Source organism: Buteo buteo, chromosome 6 (genome assembly GCF_964188355.1).
Source record: "Buteo buteo chromosome 6, bButBut1.hap1.1, whole genome shotgun sequence".
Classification (NCBI taxonomy): domain Eukaryota; kingdom Metazoa; phylum Chordata; class Aves; order Accipitriformes; family Accipitridae; genus Buteo; species Buteo buteo.
In genome coordinates this window covers 6,041,078-6,065,197 of record NC_134176.1, presented here as the reverse complement: position 1 = coordinate 6,065,197, position 24,120 = coordinate 6,041,078, and the positions used below count along the sequence as shown (strand labels likewise).

Sequence of the window (24,120 nt, the reverse complement as noted above, 5' to 3'; positions counted from 1 at the left end):
ATTTCTCTAGGTATTCCAATCTGGAATAGAGGCCAAAGGAAGGAGGCCAGCTTCCCCAGTTTAATTCAAGTTGGATAGCCACCAACTAAACAGCTTCCCCAAAGTTCCCCAGTTTGTTTCTTGAGTATTTTGTTGAACAGCTGTGCTGGAGTGCCATTGCATCCCACGGCAGAGAGAAGAGTGAAGCATCACCTGCTTTACTTATAGCAGGTATGATATGTGCAGGTGTCCTACCTCAGCTGCTCCATCTTATTGCAGTGTCTGTAACCTATATGAGGTACAACTCCAACAGAAATAAAGGGATATCTAGATAACAGGTGTTGATTTTGCTAGATGGTTAGTTTTTAACATGGTCTTAGACCTGTGGCTAAACCAGCTGCTCAGATGCAGGGTGATGGGCTATCCCAGGCTGAGTACCTCAGGAGGGAGTTTTTCTACAAGGCTGAGCAGAGCTTCATGTAAATTAGATAAAGTGCATAAATATTATGTTTTAGTTTCCAGCTTTGAAAAACTAACCATCATGTCATTATTCCAGATACTATCTTTTCATGGTGGGTGGATCCATTAGTAGCTATTAAACAGCTTGGATACAAATTCTGGCTCAGGAATTCCTTGAGTCTTTGATAACTAAAAGCTGGGAAGAGAGACTGTGGGAAGACTGGCTCTGTGTGTGCCCTGCCCTAGTCTTTCTTCAGCATTTGCAGCTACTTGTGGTCAGAAATAGGATGTCTGCAGAAAGGACCATTGGTTTGATCCTGTATGGTCATTCTTGTGTTGCCATTTTAGATTCTAGCAATGACATACGGCTTAAATATTTACCTCTCCATGTGTTAACAGTACAGTCAGCTTTGGAATAAGATGGGTATCTGCTCTAGTGGAGAATCTGCAAGGATTTCCTTGGCGTCACATTTATCTGCTCTCACGTGAAGCGTTGGCTGTGCTGCCATCTTTCCAGTGCTTAGTTAAGTCTTCCTTGGTCATATCTATGTCTGGTGTAAATCCATTGTGATGGGACTGCTGGTATAAACCTGCTGAGGATCGCTGCCATCACCACTATTCTCCTGCACCCAAGAGCTGATCTGCCAGCACGCATCGAAGCGAGATGCTTTTTCTGGAGGGGGGACCGTATCAGTCTAATTGGGCAGGAAAGCGGTGCGTGTCCTTTCCAGAGCTGTGAAAGGCTTAATAAAAGTTAAAAATAGAACCAACTTATTGCTGCCTCCAAGATTGGAAATCAGGGAAATAGTTCTCACTTGAGCTGAAATTAGTTGAGCGAAGAGGACTATAGTTATATATACTCAGGTATTTGTACACATATACATGCTTGCTTGTATTCCGCTATTAGGAAGCAATATAACAGTATTTCCCATTAATGCATTTGACAGTCTAAGACAACATCTCATTGTTACTTGGCAGCTTCCAAATTAACCCCTTTGGGAGTCTTTCCTGTTAGAAAACAGGTACGAGGTCTGCCTTTGGAGAAGTGGTATCAGTTGGCTGTCTTGGTGCTCACTTACAGACATGTATGAACCTTCTGTCTTGTGGGATCTTTCCTAATGTTGCTTTTGTGTCTCCCTGGCCAGAGGGTGAGGAAGAGGAAGAGGATGAAGAGGAGGAGGAAGAAGAAGAGGAGGAAGAGGAAGATGAGGAGGACAAAGACATAGACTTGATGGATGAAAGCATGGAGGGTGACACAGAGCTGCCAGGTTTCACGCTTCCAGGCGAGACCTCCCAGGAGCCCATAGCTGGCCTGGAAAACCCTGTGGCCCAGCTGGCCGGGGTGTCCTACCAGGTTCCTGACACCATCGAGTGGGAGCAGCAGAACCAGGGTCTGGGTAAGAGAAAAAGCCCCTTCTTCCTTTAGCCTTACAGAGGACATGTCTTCTGCTCTTCACTTTGCGTGGGACCGTCCCTCGTGCTGGGAAGTCTCACGGGTTGGCTCTCAAGCTAAACGCAGAGCAGGTTCATTTCTGAGGAAACCCCATCCACCAGTGACAACTGGTTGAACTGGGATGGGTCTCAGGCAGCGTGACCTGAGTTTTCATTCTGGGGAGAGCTGCTCTGAATACTCCAGACCTGCTCCTTCATTCCCAGAGTTTAGTGTTGTCTTGCTCCAAGGGTGGACAAATAAATAACTTCTCAGGTGAGATTCCTGGGGAAATTTCAGTTCCCCTTGCCTGAGATGGGTTCGTGCAGGGATATAAATCCTGTGAGGACAAAGCGAGCAGGGTAGTTGGGTTGATGCTCATCAGCCTGTTTGCTACTTCAGCAGCTTTTTTCAAAGTGCCACTTTTCTGGCATTTTTAAGGGGTGTATGTTCCAGGTATGGGACCCTATGCTGGCAGTGTTAAGCAAGACAAACTTGCAAAGCCTCTGTAAAGCTTTATGCAGTTTATTCTCACTGTACATATAGGCCCTGTGTTTAATGACTGGACTAATTTATTCCACCTACAAATATCTTATCAGTGTCTGTATGTGTGATGTCCATCTGATGCAAGTCAAAGCTGGTGTGGGACAAGGTAGAGTTTGGAAGGGAACTTGGCCAGCTTGGCTAAGGGCACTGGGATCATTTCCCAGCACACTCAGTTTCCAAGCCAAGCCCCATCAAAAAGCAGTGGGAACCTTTCAGGTGAATTGGTGGGAGCTGAACCACATCTATACAGAAGGTCTCTGTGTGTGACTATTAGAGAACTAGCTGTTTTGAGAAGCTTATCAAATAAAGAAACCCCAAAACTCTTTTATATATTGTGTTATAAGAACTATCACTTCCCCATGATGTTTAATTCTGATTCAACCTGGCGGTTCTCCCCCTGTAGTGCTGTTTCTAGCCTGCTTTAGCGTTGTTAGCTTCCTTTGAATTGAGTCAAAGAGCATCTTTCAAGAACTCTGTGGGAGGGTTGTTCTTTGAGGGCAAATTGAGTTTGCATCGGGTCTGATATCTCCCTGTCCCACTAACTCTTGCTTGAAAAACATAGTACTGGATGGTTGCCATGTCAGATCTGTTTCATGTGTCCTGTTATCCCATCGGGTTGGACAGGAGCTGTGTGAGGGGAATAATTCTAAGTCTTTAAGGCTTTCTGGGTTGGCATTGGCAAGCTGGATTAAAGAGGTACATGACAGTGCTCAGAGGAAAAGTGTGTAAGAAACATAAGGTTATGATGGGAGTTGCATCAGCAGCTTTGTGTTCTTACCTCAATCCGTTCCTTGGTGCAGGATCTTTGTGGTGTCTTGAGAGAAAATGAGAGAGGAGCAGCATATTTGCTGCACTCAGGGGTGCAGTGGGCTGGCTTGCTGAGCTCTGTATGACTGCTAGCAATAGTAAGAAGGTAGCATTAAGCTGTTAACCATCTAAAGCTACTTGTCTGGTTCAGGATTGTAAGTACGAGGATGGATGGCTTGGCAGAGCTTTGCTGTATCAGTCAATACTGGCTAAGGGTGCCAGTGCTTTGTAGTGTGTTCAAGAGCGGCAGCGTTTTGCAAGCTCCGAGGTGTTTCCCCACACACCAAGATGGCACTGATATCTCTTCAAGGATCATGGTAGATTTAACCATCCCAGCTAGGGTGGCTGATGCCACGTCATCTGGGTTGTGTCCTCGGAGGGCTCTGACGGGAGTCCTATTCCCAGAACAGGGTGCTGAAGGTGCTGTTGTATATGACATAGTCTGTTGCCATGAACTTTGGGGCTATGGAGGAGATTGTTCTGCAAAAGTCATCAGGCACAGCTCTGTTCATAGCTGATGCAGGTCTGAACTGGAGTCATGGCTGCATTTCCAGCCCTGCCACCTTCAATGCTGGAGGAAGAGGCTCAGGGTAGGAGATACCTATTGGTAAATGAGGCAGGTGAGAAAACAGTGACCAGAGGCTGAAGCTGTCCCCGGTGTGCAGTAAACCTCTCTGGCTGGAAAGGCTTAATAATCCTGCACAAAAAATAAGCAGGCCTTGGCTGTGAAACAATATGTACCTTTAACATTCCTTGTGTAATTGGACCTCTTATGAGGGGTTCTTGCTCTAGCATAGAGCCATGCTGGAGGATGCACTTTGCAGTTTCTCTTCCAGAGATCAGCTTCTGAACATATGGGTCTGTTTCAATTTCTGATGTTTAATAATGCATCATCCTGCAGCCTTCATCCTCCACCACCTTCTCTCTTTCTTAGACCCTGGAAAGGTCATCTTTCCAAAAATTTCAGACTTGGAATAAATGGGCTGTGTGGCAAAAAGCAGGATTTTTCTCCCTAACTTATGTTTTATTGACCCTCATGCAAATTGGAGGAGCCCTCTGTGAAGTCTATCAAGTTGGGTCAGCTGCAGAGCGCTGAGTCCGGGCACCTGAAGGACTGGGCAGACATGAATTTCTGCATTCTCTGGAAGTGCCTGGCTGGGTTATGTGTCACCAGATCCAAATGGTTTGGATTGCCTTTTATTTTTAAGCTGTTGCAGTCTGTGCAAGCAGCTGTGAGGGAGAGGATGAGGCGGTGGCTGAGCTGAGTTCATCTTTAGGAGTTAGATGGGACTTCAGCAAGAAAAGAGGGGACATGGTGGGATCAATTCCTCTGCTTATGACTCACCCCTTTTATTCCACCAGCTAAACCCTTATGTAAACAGCCTTTTATTCTTTTTCTGTCTAGACATCCTTAATGGCTCTTTGATGTTGTTTCCTTCCCCATCTACAATGTGCTGATGCCCACAGTGCTTCTAAGAGGAAGGGAAATTATTTATGTTTTAGAGGCATGAAGAAAACCAAGGACATGCATAAGCTCACACTAAAAATCCGAGGCCAAGCAAGGAGCCAGGTGTTCGAAGCGTTCATTTGCTGGGTGTGCATGGGCAATGGGAGATGCTGTTGCATCTCCGTGGTGGTGCTGGGGTCCTTTTCCCTGAGATGCTGCTGCAGTATTGTAGCCCTTCCCCTCTTCCCAGTTGGTGGCAGGTGGGAGTTTCTGCTCCAGTTCCCCAGCCCTGGGTATGTGGGCACACGCTGGGCTACTGCTGTGTCCATACCTGTGTTCATACCTGGTCCTGGTTACGTATTTCTTTATGGGGTGTATTAGGGAGAACAGGAAGGGTGGAAAAAGTGTACAGCTTGTGTCAGGAGGCAGTGGATTGTTAAGAACAGAAGAAATCCCCCAAACCTGGCAGGAGGCCAGAAGAGCTGCCCACATTGTTCTGCTGGAGCGCCTGGAGAAACCAGACTCCCCGTGAAGGGCTTGTAAAGCTTTAGATCTGCTGGACGTGTGCATGGACTCTCTCTCTTTGAACCCCTTTTTTCTCCAAGTGCTTTTCTTCTAAAGCTACCTCTTTGAGATCCATTTCCTTAAAGTGCTTTTCTTCTAAAACTAAAGTTAACTTGACTTTAATTTTAAGATGGCTTCGTAACCGCTGGATGTCCCCACGTGCAGGCCCTGGCAGAGGGACCTGCAGTTCTGAATGCAGCTGGGTCAGGGCACTGTGCTCACGCCTGCCTCAGCCCACAGCGCGCATCTGCGCGTTCCCTTCCTTCACCAAATGGCGCTGAGGTGTGAAGAATTTCCCATCTTGTGCGAGTGAAACATGGTGTAGAAGGAGAAGTTGCTCTGCTTGACCTGGGATACGGCATAGGAAAGGAAGACCTGGAGAAAGATAACGGTACCCAACAGAGTACAAGATGAGGGTACACCATCTAAGCACCAAACTTTTACAGCTGGCATTTTCCATTTTTAAAATACTTTGCACATATGTCCTTCTCCTGGGGATGCGTCTGTCCTCTGGCTTTCAGAATTTTGACATTTAGTGCTAAAATACAGAAGAGCCCAGAAGTATTAGAGTAGCTATTCTCAGGTCAGTTATTACTGAGTTTGCTCAGTCTCGTGGCTGACACACGGCAAATCCCTAGAGGGCAAGTAACTTGATCCACAAACAGCTTGGCAGAGCAAGAGACAGTTTGGATTTTTGTAGTGGTCAATGAGAAATTGCTGGAGAAACAGAATCATTAAAAATGTCAATTCTGGGAAGTCAGATGGTCCTACATTAACTCCAGCTGAGCAAAGGCAATTTATAAGCGCCAATAATGAGGCTGTCAGTTTTACAGTCCATCAGCTGACTCTCTAACCAGCAATATTTAGACAAAAAAGTAAAGCAGAAGATGATGTCATCTGTGCCTTTATGAAATAGAATTTGATCCTCCAAAAGTTGTTCCAATGGCCTGCAGCTCTGGAGAAGAAACGTCTGAATATAAAGGGTCTCTTTTGGTGCCCTGTCCAAACACTTTGTCTCCAGAGGTTGCCAGTGAAGGACATGGCAGTACTTTGGGACTTCTCTGCATTATGTGTGAGATGACTTTGACCTTTCTCTACTTGTTTCTTGATTTGTGTGTAGGTGGTGTGTCGTAGGTGAACACTAACTGGTTGGAGAGCGTCAGAGGGGCAGGAAGCTTGGGCTTTCTGGGAATGAATAAAAATGCATACTTTTTCCCTTCTACCTCTTTTGTGTTTATGCAGTACAAGGAGAACTGCAGTTGGTTTAGGTGGGTTCAAACCTAATGAACGGTTTCTGGGTCCTTTAGCTATTCCTCGTGAATGTTAAAGTAGATGGTCTTTGTTGTACACCTCCATGGAGATCAAGGCCCTCTAGTTCTCCGTTGGTGGTGGCTACTGTGACTGTGCTCTTCTCTCACTTCTTAAGAGTATTTATTCTCCCTGAGTCTCTGAGAATCCTTATTTTACAAACCATGAGCCAAGACATAACAACTCAGGTTGAACTGGTGTGGGAACTTTGTGGTAGAGCATGAAAATGTCCCCAGCCTCCCAAGCTATTTGCTAATGCCATAGTACTTGCCTATCATTCATGTCCCAAGATGAAGAACTCCTTCTATCCATAGTAAGGTAACAGCAGGAGGTCTAGGGCATTTACTAAGCCTTTATTTTTGCTGCTTTGGAGCATGCAGTAGTTTGCTTTGTGCATTCAAAACGTATGGAGTTGTTTGGAGTGACCATGACATTTTCATCTTGAGGCATAAAGGGTTATGATGGTCTGAATATATGGCTCAAGTTGTCTAAGCAGAGGTTGTTATGGTGGGCTTTGGTTCTTTAAGATGTTGACCGACACCACCAGTTGCTTATCTGAGGCCACCACTAATATGAGAAAACAGCAGTAAACAGAGGAGAGACTGATTTGAACCATAAACCTTAACAGAGGAAACTCCATTGTTATGCTCAAAATCTTGTTTTATGGGCAAAGAGGAGACACACCTCATATATTTATAAAACTAAGAATTTGTTGCTAATATAATTGAAATCTTAAGAGTCTAATCTTTATTAGTCCAGATCTAATTATTAAAAGAAAAGAAATAATAATGCTGTTAGGATTGTTACACACACACTTAGTTTCTGTGCTTTATCCTGGTGTTAAGCTTGCCCTTCCCGTGCTTCTGTGGGTCCTGAGGTTGGTGGTTTCATTCAGGGGTTTGTGGTGAGTTCATTAGGGGGGGTTATCAACATCTGGAGTTCTTTGCCAGGAGGAATAGGATGTTCATGTTGATGGTTTCTTCCTTCTCACGTTAGGGTCCACTTGAAGTGATTTTTGTATGTTTGCTAGCAAGCTTTTGCACCTTGCTCGCTCTTTCTTGATCTGCAGTTCCATATTACATCTGAATTTACTATATATGGTGGCTTTTATGTATGTTAGATACTATTTTTTGTTCTCTTGTTTACCCTAAACCCATTTTGTTCAGGTCTACATTTCTTTAACTGACCATTGGTGTGTTGTTTATATCCACCTGTTTATGGCAACGGTAATACTGTATTACAGGGCTACGTGATTATGCTGTAACTTATAAGAAGTCACCCAAGTTGCCTGGTACCACAGCATAGTTATTGTACACAGTGGAGTTTGGACCATTCCTGTAGATGGGAATTAAAGATAAAAAGAAATAAAATGGCAGTATAGAAAGAAGTTATGAAGTGTGACAATGTAATTCTCGACACGTAGTTTCCAAGATATATACCATGTCTGTGTTTCATGTATTTTTGTGTGTAGGATCTTAGTTCTTACAATAATGGAAGGTCATATAACTCTCTCACTTAGGTAATGACAAAGGACTTGCTTAATAAACATGCTTTTGGAATGTGATTTTTTTTAATGGATATAAAATATTTGCAGCTCTGAGCAATTATAAAGAAAATGGCTCTAGATGTATTGCAGCTCTGTGGTCGCAAATTATACTACATAAACCATACAATGCATGCCACTGGTTAATGATGGTAAGGCAGAGTAGCAGAGTGGTAGAAGATGATGAATATTTGAAATGTCATTTTTACAGGAAGATAGGATTAATGCTTTTATGGGCAAAAATAACCAGCATTAGGAAGGCAGAAGCTGAGACTCAGAAGTTAGTAATATGTTCTTTAATTGCTGCCCAGAATGGATCTATTTTAAGTACTCTTACAGCTCGTGTTATTGGAACATCAGAGTGCCTTTTAATCTTTAATGTATTTATCTTCTTAATTACCCTGGAAAGGGTATCCATGTTTTACAGGTGGTAAGCAAAAACACAGAGAGGCCAAGTGACCCCACTGGTTTCATGAGGGAGCTTTTAGCAGAGTAGGGATTTGAAGGAGGGGAATTAAATTAGTGCTTGGGCATGGGCTTGGGCATTTCCTTTCTCTTCCTGGAGGAAGGATGCGCGCACCTGCGTTTCTCCCTGGAAAAGGTGCAAAGGATGACACAAAAAGTCACCATCCCAACAGAAGGGACTGAGTTCATAGAAATCCCAAGTGAGAGAGACTGGCAGGAGCCGGGATCAGGAGCGGAGCCAGCAAATTTTTCTTCCCAATGTGTTCAAAGTGCAGCTGCCTGCAGCAATCCTGCCCTCTGTAGCTTTGCCCTGTACGTGTTTATGGGAGTTTTGTTGCACAAAGTGTTGGCCACGCGAGGTCTGTGTTCCAGATGGCTGCAGACTGAAATGAGCAGTCTCAGAAATATAGATGATTATTTTTCCTGTCTTTCTGGGTGCTCCAAATAATTTATACAGTTCCATATGTTCCTTGCTAGCTCCCCTTCCCTCTCCCAAGCAGTAGTAAAGCTCCCATCATCAATCTGTGCCTAAATCAAGTTTCTGTTCCTCGTGAGAGATGTGCACTCTGTTTGGAATGACTTCTCTTTTAACTGTTGTAAGAGATTGCTCACGGTTGCGTCTTAATCCTGGAGCAGACTCATATTTAATCAGGTTTGCCTTGTCAAAGGAAATTTTGCATCCACATACCTGTAAACAATAACGATCCTCTCTGCCAGCTCGGTGTTGCATATGCTATTGTAACAACAGAGCAGCTCCCAGGAGGGAACAATTCACATCGGAGATGGCTTTTTCTTTTCGTCAAATTTTATCCCAAGGCATTTTGGGGACTGTGCCTCTTTCCCCTCTTCAATATTGCTTCTTTATTCGACCTGACTTGCTCCTACTTCTGCTCTGAAGCCAGCTGAGATAAGGAGCTTTGCAGACCAGTCCTGCACACACTCTGCAGCGTGGTGCTCCGTGGCGTGGTGAGAAGCAGCTCTATGCCTCACGCTGGGACCTTGGACCTTCCAGGAGATGCAAAACTTGGACAAGTCTGAGCCCTGTGGTCCTGACCTACCACCCTGCTTTTCCCTTTTTCCATCCAGCACAAGACTGCTGTGCCCTTGTGAACAAGATCCGTGAGTTTTAAATGGGAGAAGCTGACAGCGTGTCTGTTCTACTGGGAACCAGGATGAGGAATTTCCAGCCACGGAGCATGAACCACTAATGGATTGGAGCCATGTTCTTCCTCTTGGAAGCACCTCAACTCTTGTCCTCAAAGCAGAAATCAAGATCAAGAGAAGGGAATAGAGATGAGTAAAACAGAAGATCAGAGGGTGTTTTGGTGATTCCCAGCTCTGAAAGCAAGCAGCTATCAGAAACATGTGAAATAAAGCTGTTGCTCATGATAAAAAGATGTGTGTGCTTGCAATTTGTCATAAGGAAGGGGAAGACAGCAGGAGCCTTTCTACATGGAAACCTCCAGCAGGAAACTTGGGCTGGTACTTTAGCCTGACAGTTTTGGTGGAGTATATCAAGAAACAGCAGCACTATAACATCCTCAGATACATTACTTTGAAGTAGCAGCCCTTCCACAAGGTTTATACATGTAGTTAAACCTGTGTCAGAGGAAGACTGGCTAAGCCCATTTGTTACCAGCCCTTAAGTGCTACCTCCAGGAGCTGGGGGTGGATTTAGAGACGTTTGCTCGGGTTTGGCTCTGCCTTCCCTCTCCCTGCCCACAAAGAAGACGGGATCCCATCAGACAAGGTGTGGGGTTACTGGCTATTGCTGGGGGAATGAAGAGTTCCTGTCCATCCACAGCATTTCTGCCTCTTTTTCTTCAGTTTGGAATGAGGTGGTGTAAGCCATGGAGAAATTGTCTGCTGGTTCGTGGGAGGAGAGAGGGGACATTGGTCACCATGGCTGACATGGTCAGTATGAGAACTCCTAGCTGAGGTCTGGCTGACCGGGGGACGTTTCTAATGGGTGGTGGGAGGCATGGATGAACCCAAGCCTGAGGGCTGCTGTCACTCCTGCGTGCCCTGGACCTTGCTACGCTGCCATGCAAAAATCTCCTGCAATACCCGCAAGGAGGGAGTGATGGCTTCTGTGGTGGAAATGGCTGTCTCCTCAGCTTGGGGCAGGGAAGCCTTGGCTGAAGTTTGTGTGTGGAATGTGTTAGGGAAATTTTGCTGAAGGGAACAGAAGTCTGGGCCACTAGTTGCCTACAATTTGCCTGGCAGACCATAGATGAGCCGAGAAATCCTTCTCGGCTTGCTGGGGAGCATGGAAAGGCAAGCCTGCAGCAGCACCAAGCTCCTGGGCTTTCCCAACACAGGAGGACTTCTTCGAACAGACTTTCTGCCTGCACCTCCAGTTACTCTTGTTGGTCCAAGAAAGCAAAGTTGGAAAACTCAAGCACATGGCTGAGCGTTTTTGACCTTCTCCAGCTGTCTGGCTCTATCCATCCGTTTCCAACAGCCTTCAGAGTTAGGACGTGTCTACCTTGGAGCACGGCTTGGCATTTGCTGCTCCAAATAATTTATCTTGGTTTTTCGCCTGGGTTAAAGGATAGGGTCCATTAGCCTGCGCAGAGCTCCGTGCTGCAAAGGCTGGACTGCATCTGCTAACTAAGCACCATCTGGGTTCCTGCACAGCGTGGTGAAGCAGGCGTCCTTCTAGACTGTCAGCTGCCTTGGCACTGTCTGTCTGTCCCCTTGTTTGTCAGCCCTACTGTAATATAAATCGTAGTGTCTTCACTGTCTTTCTAATCTGCAGTAATCCTTTTTTTCCCTCATGTCTGCAGTTTCAGTGTATGTGCGTATCGCATCTCAGTGTGCGTTGCCTCTTCTATCCTTCAGTATATAATGTGTCAGAAAACTTGGCTCTATTTAGACAGAGGAGATGGTTTTCAGCCCTCTCTCCCTTTGGATTTTCATAATCACTTAGCTTGATTTAAGAACACAGGCAGGGCAGTAGCTTTCCCTGGGTGAGAGTTATTAATTTTTCCTTTATGTGCTAGTCTGGGTGGCCTTTGCCTTGTAAAAAGAGACTCGTTCTTATGTTGGAGAAATCACATTTATTTTCTAATAGTGATCTATACTGCGATGCAGAAGATCTGTCTGTTTTCATGACATTTCAAGCCCTCCAAAAAAAAAAAAATGGAGAGAGGGAATGTGAAGGTTCATTGGCCTTGAATTACCTCTGTCCTTCTGGGGATTTGCATGAAAGGCTGACATTTTGGGTTAAAATGTTGGCACCATTGCAGAGCCAGTAAGAGAAAAATAGAGGAAGAGAGCTCATTGTGATGAGTAGCAGGGAGAGAGAGGGTAATTTATTGAGAAGATAGTTTTAAAATATTCCTTTCTAATGAGAATGTAGATACGCTTTCTCTCTGCTTGGGCAGTGCAAACCACAAATGACTAATGCTAAACCTATCTCCCTTCTGGTGTTTGCTCAAATTAAGACCCCTTGAGGATCAAAGGAGATCCAAGTTCCTTCTTGGAAGGATGCTCTCTTGATATGTACAAGTCCTGGTCTGCCTGAGAGTGAGTTAGGAACATATATTGGAAATAAGTAAATTGCTGAGATTTTGACTGACAATAAAATAATTACCTCAAATCTCCAGCAATTGTTTTGCAAAAATGGTGGGTATCAGCATTAATCACAGAGAGGGCTCAATACAGTGAGAATTACTGGAGACTTTTACTTTCTTTTTTTTTTTTTTTTTTTGCCTTGTTTTTGAATAACTCTAATCACAGCGTCATCCAAGCCTGGGATGTAATAACGGGTTTCAGCAAGGCTGTTCCCTGATAGCCTATCATTTATTTTAATATACCAGCAATGCCATCTGTGCTTGAGGCTTTATTAATGTGAAGCAAGGCCAAGAGTTTCTCTGGTTTTATTCCTTTTCTAGATTGCTCTCCTCACATCCCCCCTGTTCCCCTCTGACCGCTCAGGCTGGCTTTCTCCCTCAGGTATTTGCACAGCCTGGTTTTTCAGGAGTGGATGCTCAGCCTTCTACTTGTTTTTTAGCAAGGGGCTCGATGCAATCACTGGGGCTGAGCTGTGCCCTCCTGGCCACCCGTTCTGCAGCCACAATGTGTGTCCCCGGGGGACCCCCCGTTTTGTTTAGCAGTGTCACGTACTGCGCTCCTGTCGCTATCCCCGTAAGTTGGACGTGCTGTTGCGTCCATCATACCAGCTTATGGATGCCCGTGCTGAGGGGATCTGGATGCTGCTCCGAGGTCCCCGTCAGAAACGCAGCCCCGGCACACGTGGCATCGTGATGGTCCTTCTGCGCTTTTGCTGGGCGTGCAAGTTGAGCTGGCATTTCTCTTTGCACGCTTGAGGACAGGTCTAACGCCGGTGGAGGATTTCAAAGGCCCCTCGATGGCTTCCCCGTATCACTCCATTGACCTGGCATGGGACTGCCCCACCTTGAGTTGTCCTGATTTTGTTCCCTTTTGTGCTGGTTTTGGCTGGGATAGAGTTAATTTTCCTCATAGTAGCTAGTATGAGGCTATGTTTTGGATTTGTGCTGGAAACAGTCTTAATAATACAGGGATGTTTTCATTACTGCTGAGCAGTGCTTACACAGAGCCGAGGCCTTTTCTGCTTCTCACCCCACCAGCAGTAGGCTGGGGGGCACAAGAATTTGGGAGGGGACACAGCTGGGACAGCTGACCCCAACTGATCCAAGGGATATTCCAGACCATACGATGTCACACTCAACATATAAAGCTGGGGGAAGAAGAAGGAAGGGGGGGGACGTTCAGAGCGATGGCGTTTGTCTTCCCAAGTCACTGTTAAACATGATGGAGCTTTCCTGGAGATGGCTGAACACTTGCCTGCCCGTGGGAAGTGGGGAATGAATTCCTTGTTTCACTTTGTGTGCACGGCTTTTGCTTTCCCTATTCAACTGTCTTTATCTCAGCCCATGAGTTTTCTCACTTTTACCTTTCTAATTCTCTCCCCCATCCCACTGGGGGGGAAGTGAGTGAGCAGCTGCGTGGGGCTTAGTTGCAGGCTGGGGTTAAACCATGACACCTTTCAACACAGCTGTCCCCAAACCCAGTGCTTTGGTTTAGGACCAAGGAGAGGTCTCAGCGTCTGCCCTTCCAGTCAAGAAAGAAGCTATTTCTTCCTGTGAGTAAGGGGGGTTGCTTTGCCCTGCTCAGTTCTGGCTTTTCTTGCAACTGTCTGTAAACAAGTTCTGGAAAATGATAAGGTAGGATGCGGTATAAATATCCTGTCAGGAGAATATTTTCCTCTTGGGTTTTGTTATTTTCTGTATCTGTAAGCACTGGTTAAATACAGCCTCTTTCTATTTTTTGATTGTAGAGAGTGTTGGGTAGAGGGTCGAGTATAGTATTAGACCAAATTAATAGCCTCAATGAAGCAATGCTTTCTGGTTACATGTGCTCTCCCATAGCCAGAACATGTTCCTGTGAGAGCTGTTTATGAAGGCTAGATTTTATTAAGTACAAATAACATGTTGTTGACTTAGAGGATGTTTTGGGATTTAGCGGGCAAGGATATAGTCCTCCAATAGACACCTACTGCCTGTAAGAGTGCAGCTGTGTAATATCTGGGCTGGAGGTGGATTTCTTTGCCAGACAAAATGCAGCTGCCTACTCCTGTCCCCTTTGCTGTCTTTATTGTAGCCAGCAAATGAGTTCATGATTGCAGCCTTCCTGGGAGACTCGTGCGGTCTTGTGCCACAGGCTTATGTCAAGTTACAGAGCATCAGCCGAAGCACGGTAGCTGCTTGTGTATGTGGGCTTAGTCTGCAGTGACCTCAAGGTGATGTGCCATCGCCTGGCCACAGCGAGACGAGCTGAGCTAGGTCAGAGCACCTTATGTTTCCCATTAGTTGGGAATGTGCCTGTGGCTGGTCTGTGTGGCTCAGGTATTTTGTGATGACTCCTTAAGTCACAATTTTGCAGTGTCCCCATGGTGAGCCAACTCTGTTCAGCCACACGTTGCATGCTCCAATACAATCGCAGGCATGGAGCAGGAGAAGCAGAGGGTTAATTTAACTTCTACTAGACAGAGGCAAGCCAGGAACGTTTTTTGCTAAGGTGCATATCTTAATGGAGCAGATAAAGTCAGAAGCCCAGCTAGCAAAACTGAGCATCGTTCTGGTGACTGCTCTGGTGGAGGCCCTGGTGCCACAGCCTTGGAGCTGCTATGAGGTCTGTGAAGACCCTTCTCTGGGACCATGTACCATTTTACCTCATGCTTAGCAGGGCTGCATCACTGGCCCCTTGTGTTTGACCTCAGATTTTGTATCCTGACAAGCTCAGAGCAGAAGCCACAGTGGTTAAGTTTGGCCCAGGTTTAATGTCTCAAACCATGCTGGATCACCTCTGCCCAAGAGGAGGTACTGGCCTGGCTGCGGGAGGGCTCTGACAGCACCAAGCACGCAGAAATGCCTTCAGGGGCAGCACGGGGCTTGGGATGCAGCTGCATGGCTCCTTCCCAGGGCACTGCAGGGGATCCTGTCCCCGGGGACGTCTGCCGGAGCCGTCACTGCAGCCGGTGGGATCTCCTGGGACAGTGCGTAAACATGGACCAGCACAAGCGCTGCGACACCATCCCTGCAAACCAGAGCTGGCATCCCCGAATCAGTCATCGGCTGTCGGGAAAGCGCACTTCAACGGTACTAATTGTCAGCAGCAATGATTAGTTATTAAGGTTTGATTAGTCACTACTGTGTGGGCTCTGAAGATGAATATGAGGGTTTAAAAAACACCGGGACTCTTAATTCTTAATATACTCTGAATCTGCTTCAAGTTCCTGCCAACAGTGACACTAGATCTATTACACAGCATGTGTGGGCAGGAGAATCGCCTTGTCCTTGTCTCCCTGGGATGAGCCAGGAGAGGTCTGTGGCTACCCGGTGTGATCCTGAGGGTGCTGGAGTCCCTCCTCATGGCCTGCCAGCTTGGTTGCTTCCCTCCTCTGCTCTGCATGCCTTAAAACCAGACTTTACCAACAGGTTTCCCACGTGATGAGTACTGGACCCGTCCTACCCTGTCCCAGGCCCTGGGTAGTGATCCAGAGGCACTGTCACTCCAAGCTCGGGATGGGTGGGTGTTAATGCTCAGAGTAAATATCCCTGCTGAGTCATGGAAGAAAATAGGACTTATTTATGTCTGAGTGAGTAGGAAAGCATAGATAATGTTTCTGAAAGAGATCCTGGAGAAAATCCTAGGGACAGTCAAGTTCCAGGGGGAAATTTAGGCTGAGAGTTATTTTTATTGTTAGTCCTATCACCACAAGAGAGTGAGTTTGGATGGTGAACTCGGGATTCTTGGCGAAGAGTAGAAATTAAAGCAAATCCTCTGCCCCAAATCCTTATGAGAGGAAGGGGAGGATGATACAGTAGGAACACTGGCCTGGTGGGATGCGGGGGAACAAAGTTGCAGAGAGAAAAATAACAACCATCATTTTGACCGTAAGTACTCAGTGCCATTCTGCTCCTCTGCCCATCTGGAAAAGGATACAGGAGAGCTGGAAAAGGTATGTGGAAGAAGACGGATAACCAAAGAATAACCAAAAGGACAAAATAAAAAGAATAACCAGAGGATAAATGGGATTCTATTCAAGGAATGACTACACAGACCTTGACCAAGGCTGGTAAAATCACAAGGGTGTTGAGCAGGGAAACATGGAGTGACTGTCCCCCGATACCAGACCTGGGGAGCATCTCATGAAAGAGGAAGGAGGAGGCAGGTTCATAATAAATTACGGGAGACTTCGCTCGGTGCATTGCTAACCATGGGAGAGCACCTATCCACAGGTTGCTGAGGATGCTTACAGTTTGCGTGTTTGCTTTTCCATTTGGGTAGGCAATTTCACAGAGGAAAAATCCATCTGTATCTTTCAAATGCAGCAGCCCTGCACCTGGCTCCGCAGGTCTCTGAGCCACAAAGCACCGGGTGCCAGGAGGGTGTGTAAGGGGAGCGTCGCTGTCTGATCGTCCCGTTTATAAGCTTTTCCTAGACGAATGCTGTTGGCCACTGTCAGCCTTACTAAGCCAGCCAGACCTAGACTGGTTGTAAGCGGAGCCTGGTCTCCTCATCTATTTAATCACTGGCAGTGCTGCTTTTCTTTAATGTGTCCTTGAGCAAATCACTGACCCATCCTGTGCCTTAGTCCTGGTGTTCATAGATGGGACAATATCGATGCTTCTGTGATTGTTTATTCATTTAGGTTCTTGCGGGTAGATACTGTCTCTCTTTACATGTTTGTAGAAAGCTGTGACCCCTGGATCAGCAGTAAATTGCTGCAGGCTGGAGAATGAGGCAGGGAAGTATCAGCTGTGTGTTTGCCCTGCATTTAGGCTTTTCTGTGAGCATCTGCCTTCAGAGATGGGATGCGGGGCTACGCTGATCCTGTACAGTCTTACATTCTCATCCTTTGGCACAACCTTCCTCCCACAGCTCTTAACCATATGCCAGGGACAGAAACCCCAGAAACTGTCTGGTTTTGTGGACCGGCAGGGAGATGTGACTCGGTAAGTAAAGGTACCTTCCAAGGTGCTTATCTGCACAGCGTCTTTCAGGTTCACCACGCTCCACATAAAACATTTGTATACTGAAATCAGAGGTATGACCTTGCTGATAATTTAACTCAGGGACCAAAGACACGCAGCTGAGTACAGAGGTGAGCGTAAGTTTATGTCATCCCCTTCCCTTGCTGAGGTCTCGGCACGTTTTCCTTTGCGGCCGGTCTGCCCTGCAGTTGTTGTCGCTGTTGGGCTGAGTTAATTTCCTGCTTGCAGCACAGGCAGGATCTTATCTCAGGTCTTCAATGCAGAAAAGCTGGTGCAATAGCATAGAAAGTAATGGCATTTTCAGCAAGGCACCAGATAGGTTTGCTCTGCTCTGTTTCGCAGGGTCTTGTTTGCTATTCACAGATACTGGAATGGAAATTTTCTTGTATGCACAAATTGGCTGTGGATTGCCAAAGCTGTCTGGGTTATGGATCCAACAGCTCATACGGGAATGCGTGGTTTGTTGTTCCTTTGGCTTTGGAAGATCTGTTTGTTATCTCTTAGAAATGGACTTTGAAAATTAAACTTAAGCTTCTGTATCCCTTCGAGTTCAACTAAATGTGGACAAATAGCATTTCGCTGTCAAGGGACAGATTTATAAATCAGGATGTTGTGATGAACTCATTTGGGTCAACAGTTCTTCTGGTCCATTGATCAAAGTCCTAATTAGGCTTGATCAATAATTGCCTAAATCTGTCAACCGATTTACAACATTATAGGATAAGGCCAGTAATCTATCTTTCATGTTTAGGACTAAATTTCAGAAGTGCTCTGCAGTTTCATTGTTTTCCGTACCTACAAAGAATTGCAGATTTTAGGTGGCCTGTAGAGGTTTTGTTTGTGCTGTGGAAAAGGCAGCCTTTCCTCTGGGAATTCCCTGTGAAGAATATTTGCAGTTATAAACCAAAATTGCCGCTTATTCAGGCAAAGCACTCTCCTGACTGATGGACTGTGATACCTTCAAAACAGCCAAAAGAAACTTCTAGTTCCCAACCTTTTCTTGGCTTTGTGTATTTCTGAAATATGCTGTTGGATAACAATTTCCTTCTCAGGGAAGGCTGTTAACGTTGCCTTTGAGATTAGAGCTTGCTCACTGACTTGTTTGCAGGATTTTGCAAGACCTGTTGGAAGATAAGCAGCCAGCCCCCTGCTTGAACTCTGATGAGATGCCCGTGTCTTTCTCCAGGCTGATTACTTTCAACGCATAACATGGAGATTTATCTGCACGCTGGGAGATATAAAATCCTGGCAAAGGTCTCTAAATATTTCATAGTGCCTTCTCCTGCTGCTGCGTCTTGTATTTTTTGACCTTTGTTGCATCTTCTTATCTTGTGGGTGACGCCGTGCGCTACAAACCTTCCAGCCTGGAGGTGAGAGTCACCTGCCGTGAGTTTGGACAAAAATCTCCCATCAACCCATTTGCTTGGGGTGCGAACGACTCTGTGTGTGATGGACTATGTACCCTCAGGCATCCCATCATCTGGCAAGAACCTGGAGGTCTCAGGAGGAGCGGCTGCCCCCAAGTGGGCATGGGCCGGCTCCCTTTGAGCTCTGACCAAGTTGCCCGTCTCACCTGGAGGGCGTGAAGCAGCCGGTCAGTACGGGGTGAATGAATCCTGCCTGGTGCATGGGGCCACGGAGGAGGAGAGCGCCTGCAGCATTGATCCGCTGGCATGTAAGGATGGAGTCATGTTAGGGAGGTGGTCATCAAGAATAAATCAGGTTGTGCATGGTTGGAAAGCCTGTGAATTCAGTTCTTCAGTGTATCTACTCTCCTTTAAAACCACAGTGCAATCAGGCTGCTACAAAAATGAGTTTAAAAAGTGTCCTCTTCCTTGGGGCTTGTCAGTGCCTTCTTTATGTGTCTGTCTCTGCAGAGTTTTCCTAGAGGACATGACACAATCCTTGTCAAGTCAACAGAAAACTTTCTGGCCCATTTCGCCAGCTTTGGAAGCTGAGCAGTACAGGGTGGCCATCAGCATTTAGATAATAAATATTTTCTGCTACTTTGAAAGTGGATTAAGCTCTGAAGCTTTATCCAGATAATTTTGTGAAGGTTCTCGCATGTCAAATCATTTCTTCATTATTTGAACAGATGATGGCAGCAAAATCAGGAGTTTATTCAGAGATATTCATATTCCAAAATGTCTTCTTAGAGCCCCATCATATCACTGTCCTAATCAGAGAATGGTCTCTGACCAGTTCCAATCAGGGTAATGCCTTTTCAGTGTAAGTAAATTGTTGCAGATTATCTTAATCTGCTTGGAGGAACACCAGATCCATTCATTTCTGAGTGGAAGGATTGGGATGGAGAATGCCACAGCACCGGGTGCAGATGCTTTAGGGCAGCAGCAAACCCCACGGAGACTGAAGTCACGCAGACATTAATCTAGCCTTCTCAGCTGAGCGGGAACAGTGCTCTGTGCCATATGTGAAATAAATGCAAATGCAGACAACAGATGATCTGAGGATAAATTAACCCTTTCACTTGCGGCACCATGCAGAGCTGTCTGGCAGATAAAGCTGATTTTACAAGGTTCAGTGGGTGGCAGCAAACTTCAACAAGATTTTGGGATATTAATGTGTCTGCAAAGCCTCACCCATAACTGTTAATAGGTATTGCAAAGAAAAGGGAGGTTTTGCTTCTCTGCAGCCCCTGGAATAGCCACTCCACAGCAATTAAACTTAATATATGAGGACCTAGGTTGAAGGTACAAGGCCAGAGGGACATGGAGGTAGGGCTGGAGCTTGGTTTGGAGTTTATTCTCTCAAGCCAGGGCACCTCTCCAGGGCGTAGATGAAATCTGAGGAGGAACCAGGAGTTGCAGGGTCCAGGTGATGGCGAGGCGCTGTACCAGTTTGCTTCGCAGTGCTGAGTCCCACCAGTACGGTTTTACACCGCTGGCCCCGTGGAACCGGGTCTGCTTGTCAGGGGGTTGAATTTGGCCTCATGAAGAACAAAAAAAGCCAGGTCCTACCATGGCACATACCCTGAAGTTGCCAGTCTAGCCGGTAACCAAAATTCCTCCTCTCCTTCAAAGCATTTCCCTTCAGAGACTTTTCAGTGTTAAAGTGTTCGAGATCAGCCGTTTCCCCCTGTACAAGCTACAAAGGGAGCTGCCTTCTGCACCTTTTGTCTACCAAATATATTTGTGGCTCCTTCATTTGGATAGCTCAGTTTCAGACCGTCATGTTCTGCCTCCTAGGAGAGTTTTTGTCTGTCAAATTCGCTTTATGCTCAGCCAGTACAGACTCAGTGAAACCATTTTGGTTGGATCGCCATCAGGTGTCTGAGTCATTATTACTGAGAAATACCCACTGACTTTGAACACTCACTGCCTCATGGCCCAAGTTTCATTAAGAAGCTTTGCTATTAACTGAATGGGAACTGTCTTTGAGATAATTTTAGTTATGACAGCAAAATAGGACTTTGGGTGAGATTGGCAGAAGAACTCAGCGCTGGTCTGAACCTCTTTGTGATGAAATGCAAATTCCTCTACTCAGCTGGAACAGAATTACAACCATGCTGAAGATATTTGCAGATTTTGCCTCTGCTTTCTTCACTGGCTTTGGGTCTTCCTGCCTCCATCTGGCTGTAAATACATCCCGTTGGTGCTTTCAGGTTTGGATTCCCAGTCAATAGATGAAGATAACACTGCTTGTTTATGTTAGAGAACTGTTGTGAGTGCAATTAATAAAGCTGCAAAGCTGAAAAGTAGTGGAAGAGCTAAATATCATTACATAATGAGACCTCATTCACAGTAAATGATGTGAAAAATGATTTCTTGCAAAGAACAACAAATTGCCATGGCTTTTGAGCCTAATTGTAGATGCTTGATTCTAATTTGTTATTTGTCATTTCCATGTTAATGAAGAGTTTTAGATATAATTACCGCATTTATGGCAAACAACACATTATCATTTTCCAATGCTTGCGAAGCACTGGCTTCTTTAGAAATAGAAGAGCTGAATAATTATCCTCATTGTGCAGCTCCAGGGAGAGCTCTACAAGTAATAGTGTCCAGCTCCCTCTGCAGAACAGGTCTTGTGCAAGATGCTTCTCAAAGGCGGTTGATCTCATTAACTCTCTTCTGCATTTGGGGAGCTGAGACTCAGAGACACGAAGTAACTTCCTAGCATTGCTCCTGGTGCCTGGATCCCTTCTGGACAGTATCTTCTCTTTGTCACTCTTAGAGTGCAAAAGACGGCCAGAGCCACCATTTTGGTTGGCACTAAGTTTCCCAGTTTGTCCTAGTTATCGTAGTCAGGGAGATGATCCTCAAGCGCCATTCACTGGCATATTGCAGAGATTTTGCTTGATCAAGGCTGGATTTGACTCCCATTGGTGGTGATGGGATAGTTTCATGGGTTTCTAAGAGAATCTCATCTAAGGCCTGGAAAGTCCTGGTATGATAGGAAGCCCATAACTGCTGTTTTGGAACAAAGCACTGTGATACTTCTGAGTTCCCCTGCCTGCTGCAATTGTGGATTTCCATTGCATTGATAGATGAGATAGTTCCTGATCCTGCGTTTTAACTACATCCCTTCTTGTTGTCCTGCCCCATCCAGTGACAGGGGCAGCCCAGCCTGGGCTTCTCTCCGCGGGGTGGCAAAAGGCAATTTTGAGAAGCTTTGATGCATAACAGTAGGAGGGAGAGGTCCTAGCGCATTGACTGGAGATGCTGGTGAACAAGTCACTTCTCTGTGATGGACAGCTGTACCGTACCATCCGCTTCCACCAGCAAGCTCCTTCTCAGAGCTACTTTGAGGTTTGGCCAATGTTATGAGAGGAGCCTTGTTGCTCTGATAATGAGAAGCCTTTGACTTTCCAGTCGCAAGTTTCTGTGGTCTCTTTGTCCCTGGAGCAACATGATTATTTCGTTTAACTACCTCATCTCCATAGCTCTTCTTCCTGTCCTGGTGCTTGTAGAGCGCAATGCTGCACCCTTTCAGCCTTTGTTGTAGCTGAATAAGCCAAGCATCTTTTGCTTTTCCTTTTAAGATAGTTTCTGGGTTTGCATCCTACCACTGAGACAGTTTGAGCACATCTGTTATGAACATCTCCTATATGTGGCTTTTCATTACCTATTGGGGAAGGTGGATGCAACTCAGAGACACGTGTTGGGACACCAGCAACAGGGAGATGCTTTACAAATATCTTAAGGGTCTGATAAGTAGTGTGGGGCAGAGGCATGTGCTAAGCTTTGGGGACAGACAGATGTTCCAGTGCCGAGTACGAGACTATGATCCTCTGTATTAGGATATATCACAAATTAGAGATTCACCTCCCTCCAACCCCTCAAAATGGGGCAGACTGTTTCTTTTTCACTCCTCATCATACTCTTGAGTTCCTCCCTTTCGTAAGCGAGGCTCAGGGCCCAGGAGATGGCATGTAATGTGTTTGTAGTGGAATAAATCAGTGGGCACCGCTTTCAATTATCCCAACTCAAGCTTGTTCACTGCACCAGGCAGCCTGTGAAATATGGCAGGACTGACAAGGCGTGAGCGCTGCCAGAGCATTAACACTAATCTGCAGACAGACATCAGCACAGTGCCTGCCATAAGCAGCAATCTCTGCCTGTGCTGCCTGTGACAGCTCCAGCTACCCTGATTTGGGGAGGCTGAGCGCAGAGGAGGGAGCTGGAGGAGAGCACTGAAGTGCACTTCTGCCGGCATGCCATTGCTGAAAACCTTGAGCAGCTTCTGCAGCTAATGCTTAGAGCCACTTCAGCCTTTTCAGTCAAACACGAGATGTCCTGGGCTGCTAGTTTGAAGCCGGTGAAATGGAAAGCACTGCCGCTCATCTCACTGTGGTGAGAACACTGCCTGCCTGCATGCCAGCCCTGTCTGGTCGGTGGCTCTGAGTTAGTCACATCTCCACGGCAGCCATGCGTTTCCCTGTCTGTTTTGCAGACCTAGATGCCCAAGGCAGGATTGAGCAAGGTGACGTGGGTATAGGGTGGGCCAGTGGGAAGCGATGCATGCAGCAGTCGGCACTGGCCAAATCTTAGGCAGAGTTGTTGTTTGTTAACACAGACAAGCTGCTGGAGGAAGAGGGCTGAGAATAGACTTCTGTACTATGAAAGGGTCCCTAAGAGCTTGGCACGAGCTTCAGCCTGACTTTGTGACAGCAATAGAGAAGAAAGTGCTCTCTCTGTTGTGTTCCTACCGAGACATTGTCCTGTCACCCAGTTGTGAGTCTCCAGCTTCCTGTAATGAAATCAGGAGGGAATGGCCTGCAGAGGTGAAGCACTGAAGCAGGAGGGACTTGGCTAACTTGAGCCTGGCTCAGCCGTTTCCTTTGGTATGAGATGCGAATAAATCACTGCCATTCAAATGATGCAGTCATTTCTGCTCAGCTTATATTGGTATAAGTACGCATTTGCAGTGCCAGAACAATTGCAGCTTGTCTCAGAAATGAGCTTAGAGAGACTGTATTTAGGGCTTATCAGCTTTTGGGACCAGATCTTTCATTACATCCACCTAGTGTTGGATGGGAACATCCCTAAGTGCCTTGGTGGACTTGACCACCGAGACCTGTCCTATGGCCAGCCCAGCCTGGAGGAGAGCAGGAAGAAATCTTCTCCCTTTCTGCTCTTTGGCAGTTTGGTAGCACCTAGGAGCCAGCTGAGAGCGGGACCTCACCATACAAGTGCTTGGGAACGATCAGAGCAGCCTCTTCCCTCTCAGCACCATGTCCCCATAGCCCCCCGTGCTGTCACTGGCAGGGTTTTCTCCCCGTTGCAGGTCCTTTTTCCTTACTGCATCATCCTCTCGGTACAGTTGTGAGTTTGCATTCACCAGCAAGGCACAGCATGGTCAAAAGCCTTAATGGAGAAGTGCTGCCCACTTTTCCTTGTGCTCACTCCACTGCTGGCCATGGCTCTTGCGGGCCTGAGAAATGGGAGGGAAGCACGGATTCCTAAATCTCTAACAGTGCAGCCGTCAGTATGATGCTTTCAAGCACTCTATCAAAGGGCAACAGTAAAAATATAGTGCAGAAGAAGCAAAGCTAGACACTGCCATG

At 46.2% G+C, this 24,120-nt stretch overlaps 1 protein-coding gene across 1 annotated transcript in view; it reads left to right on the top strand.

The window, feature by feature from the left end:
* Positions 1 to 24,120, top strand: part of ARMH4 (armadillo like helical domain containing 4) — a 68,519-nt gene that overhangs the window by 24,630 nt on the left and 19,769 nt on the right. The window contains exon 5 of the mRNA XM_075031033.1: positions 1,584 to 1,835. Coding sequence (XP_074887134.1) covers positions 1,584 to 1,835 — 252 coding nt within the window. The remainder of the gene's footprint in view (positions 1 to 1,583; positions 1,836 to 24,120) is intronic.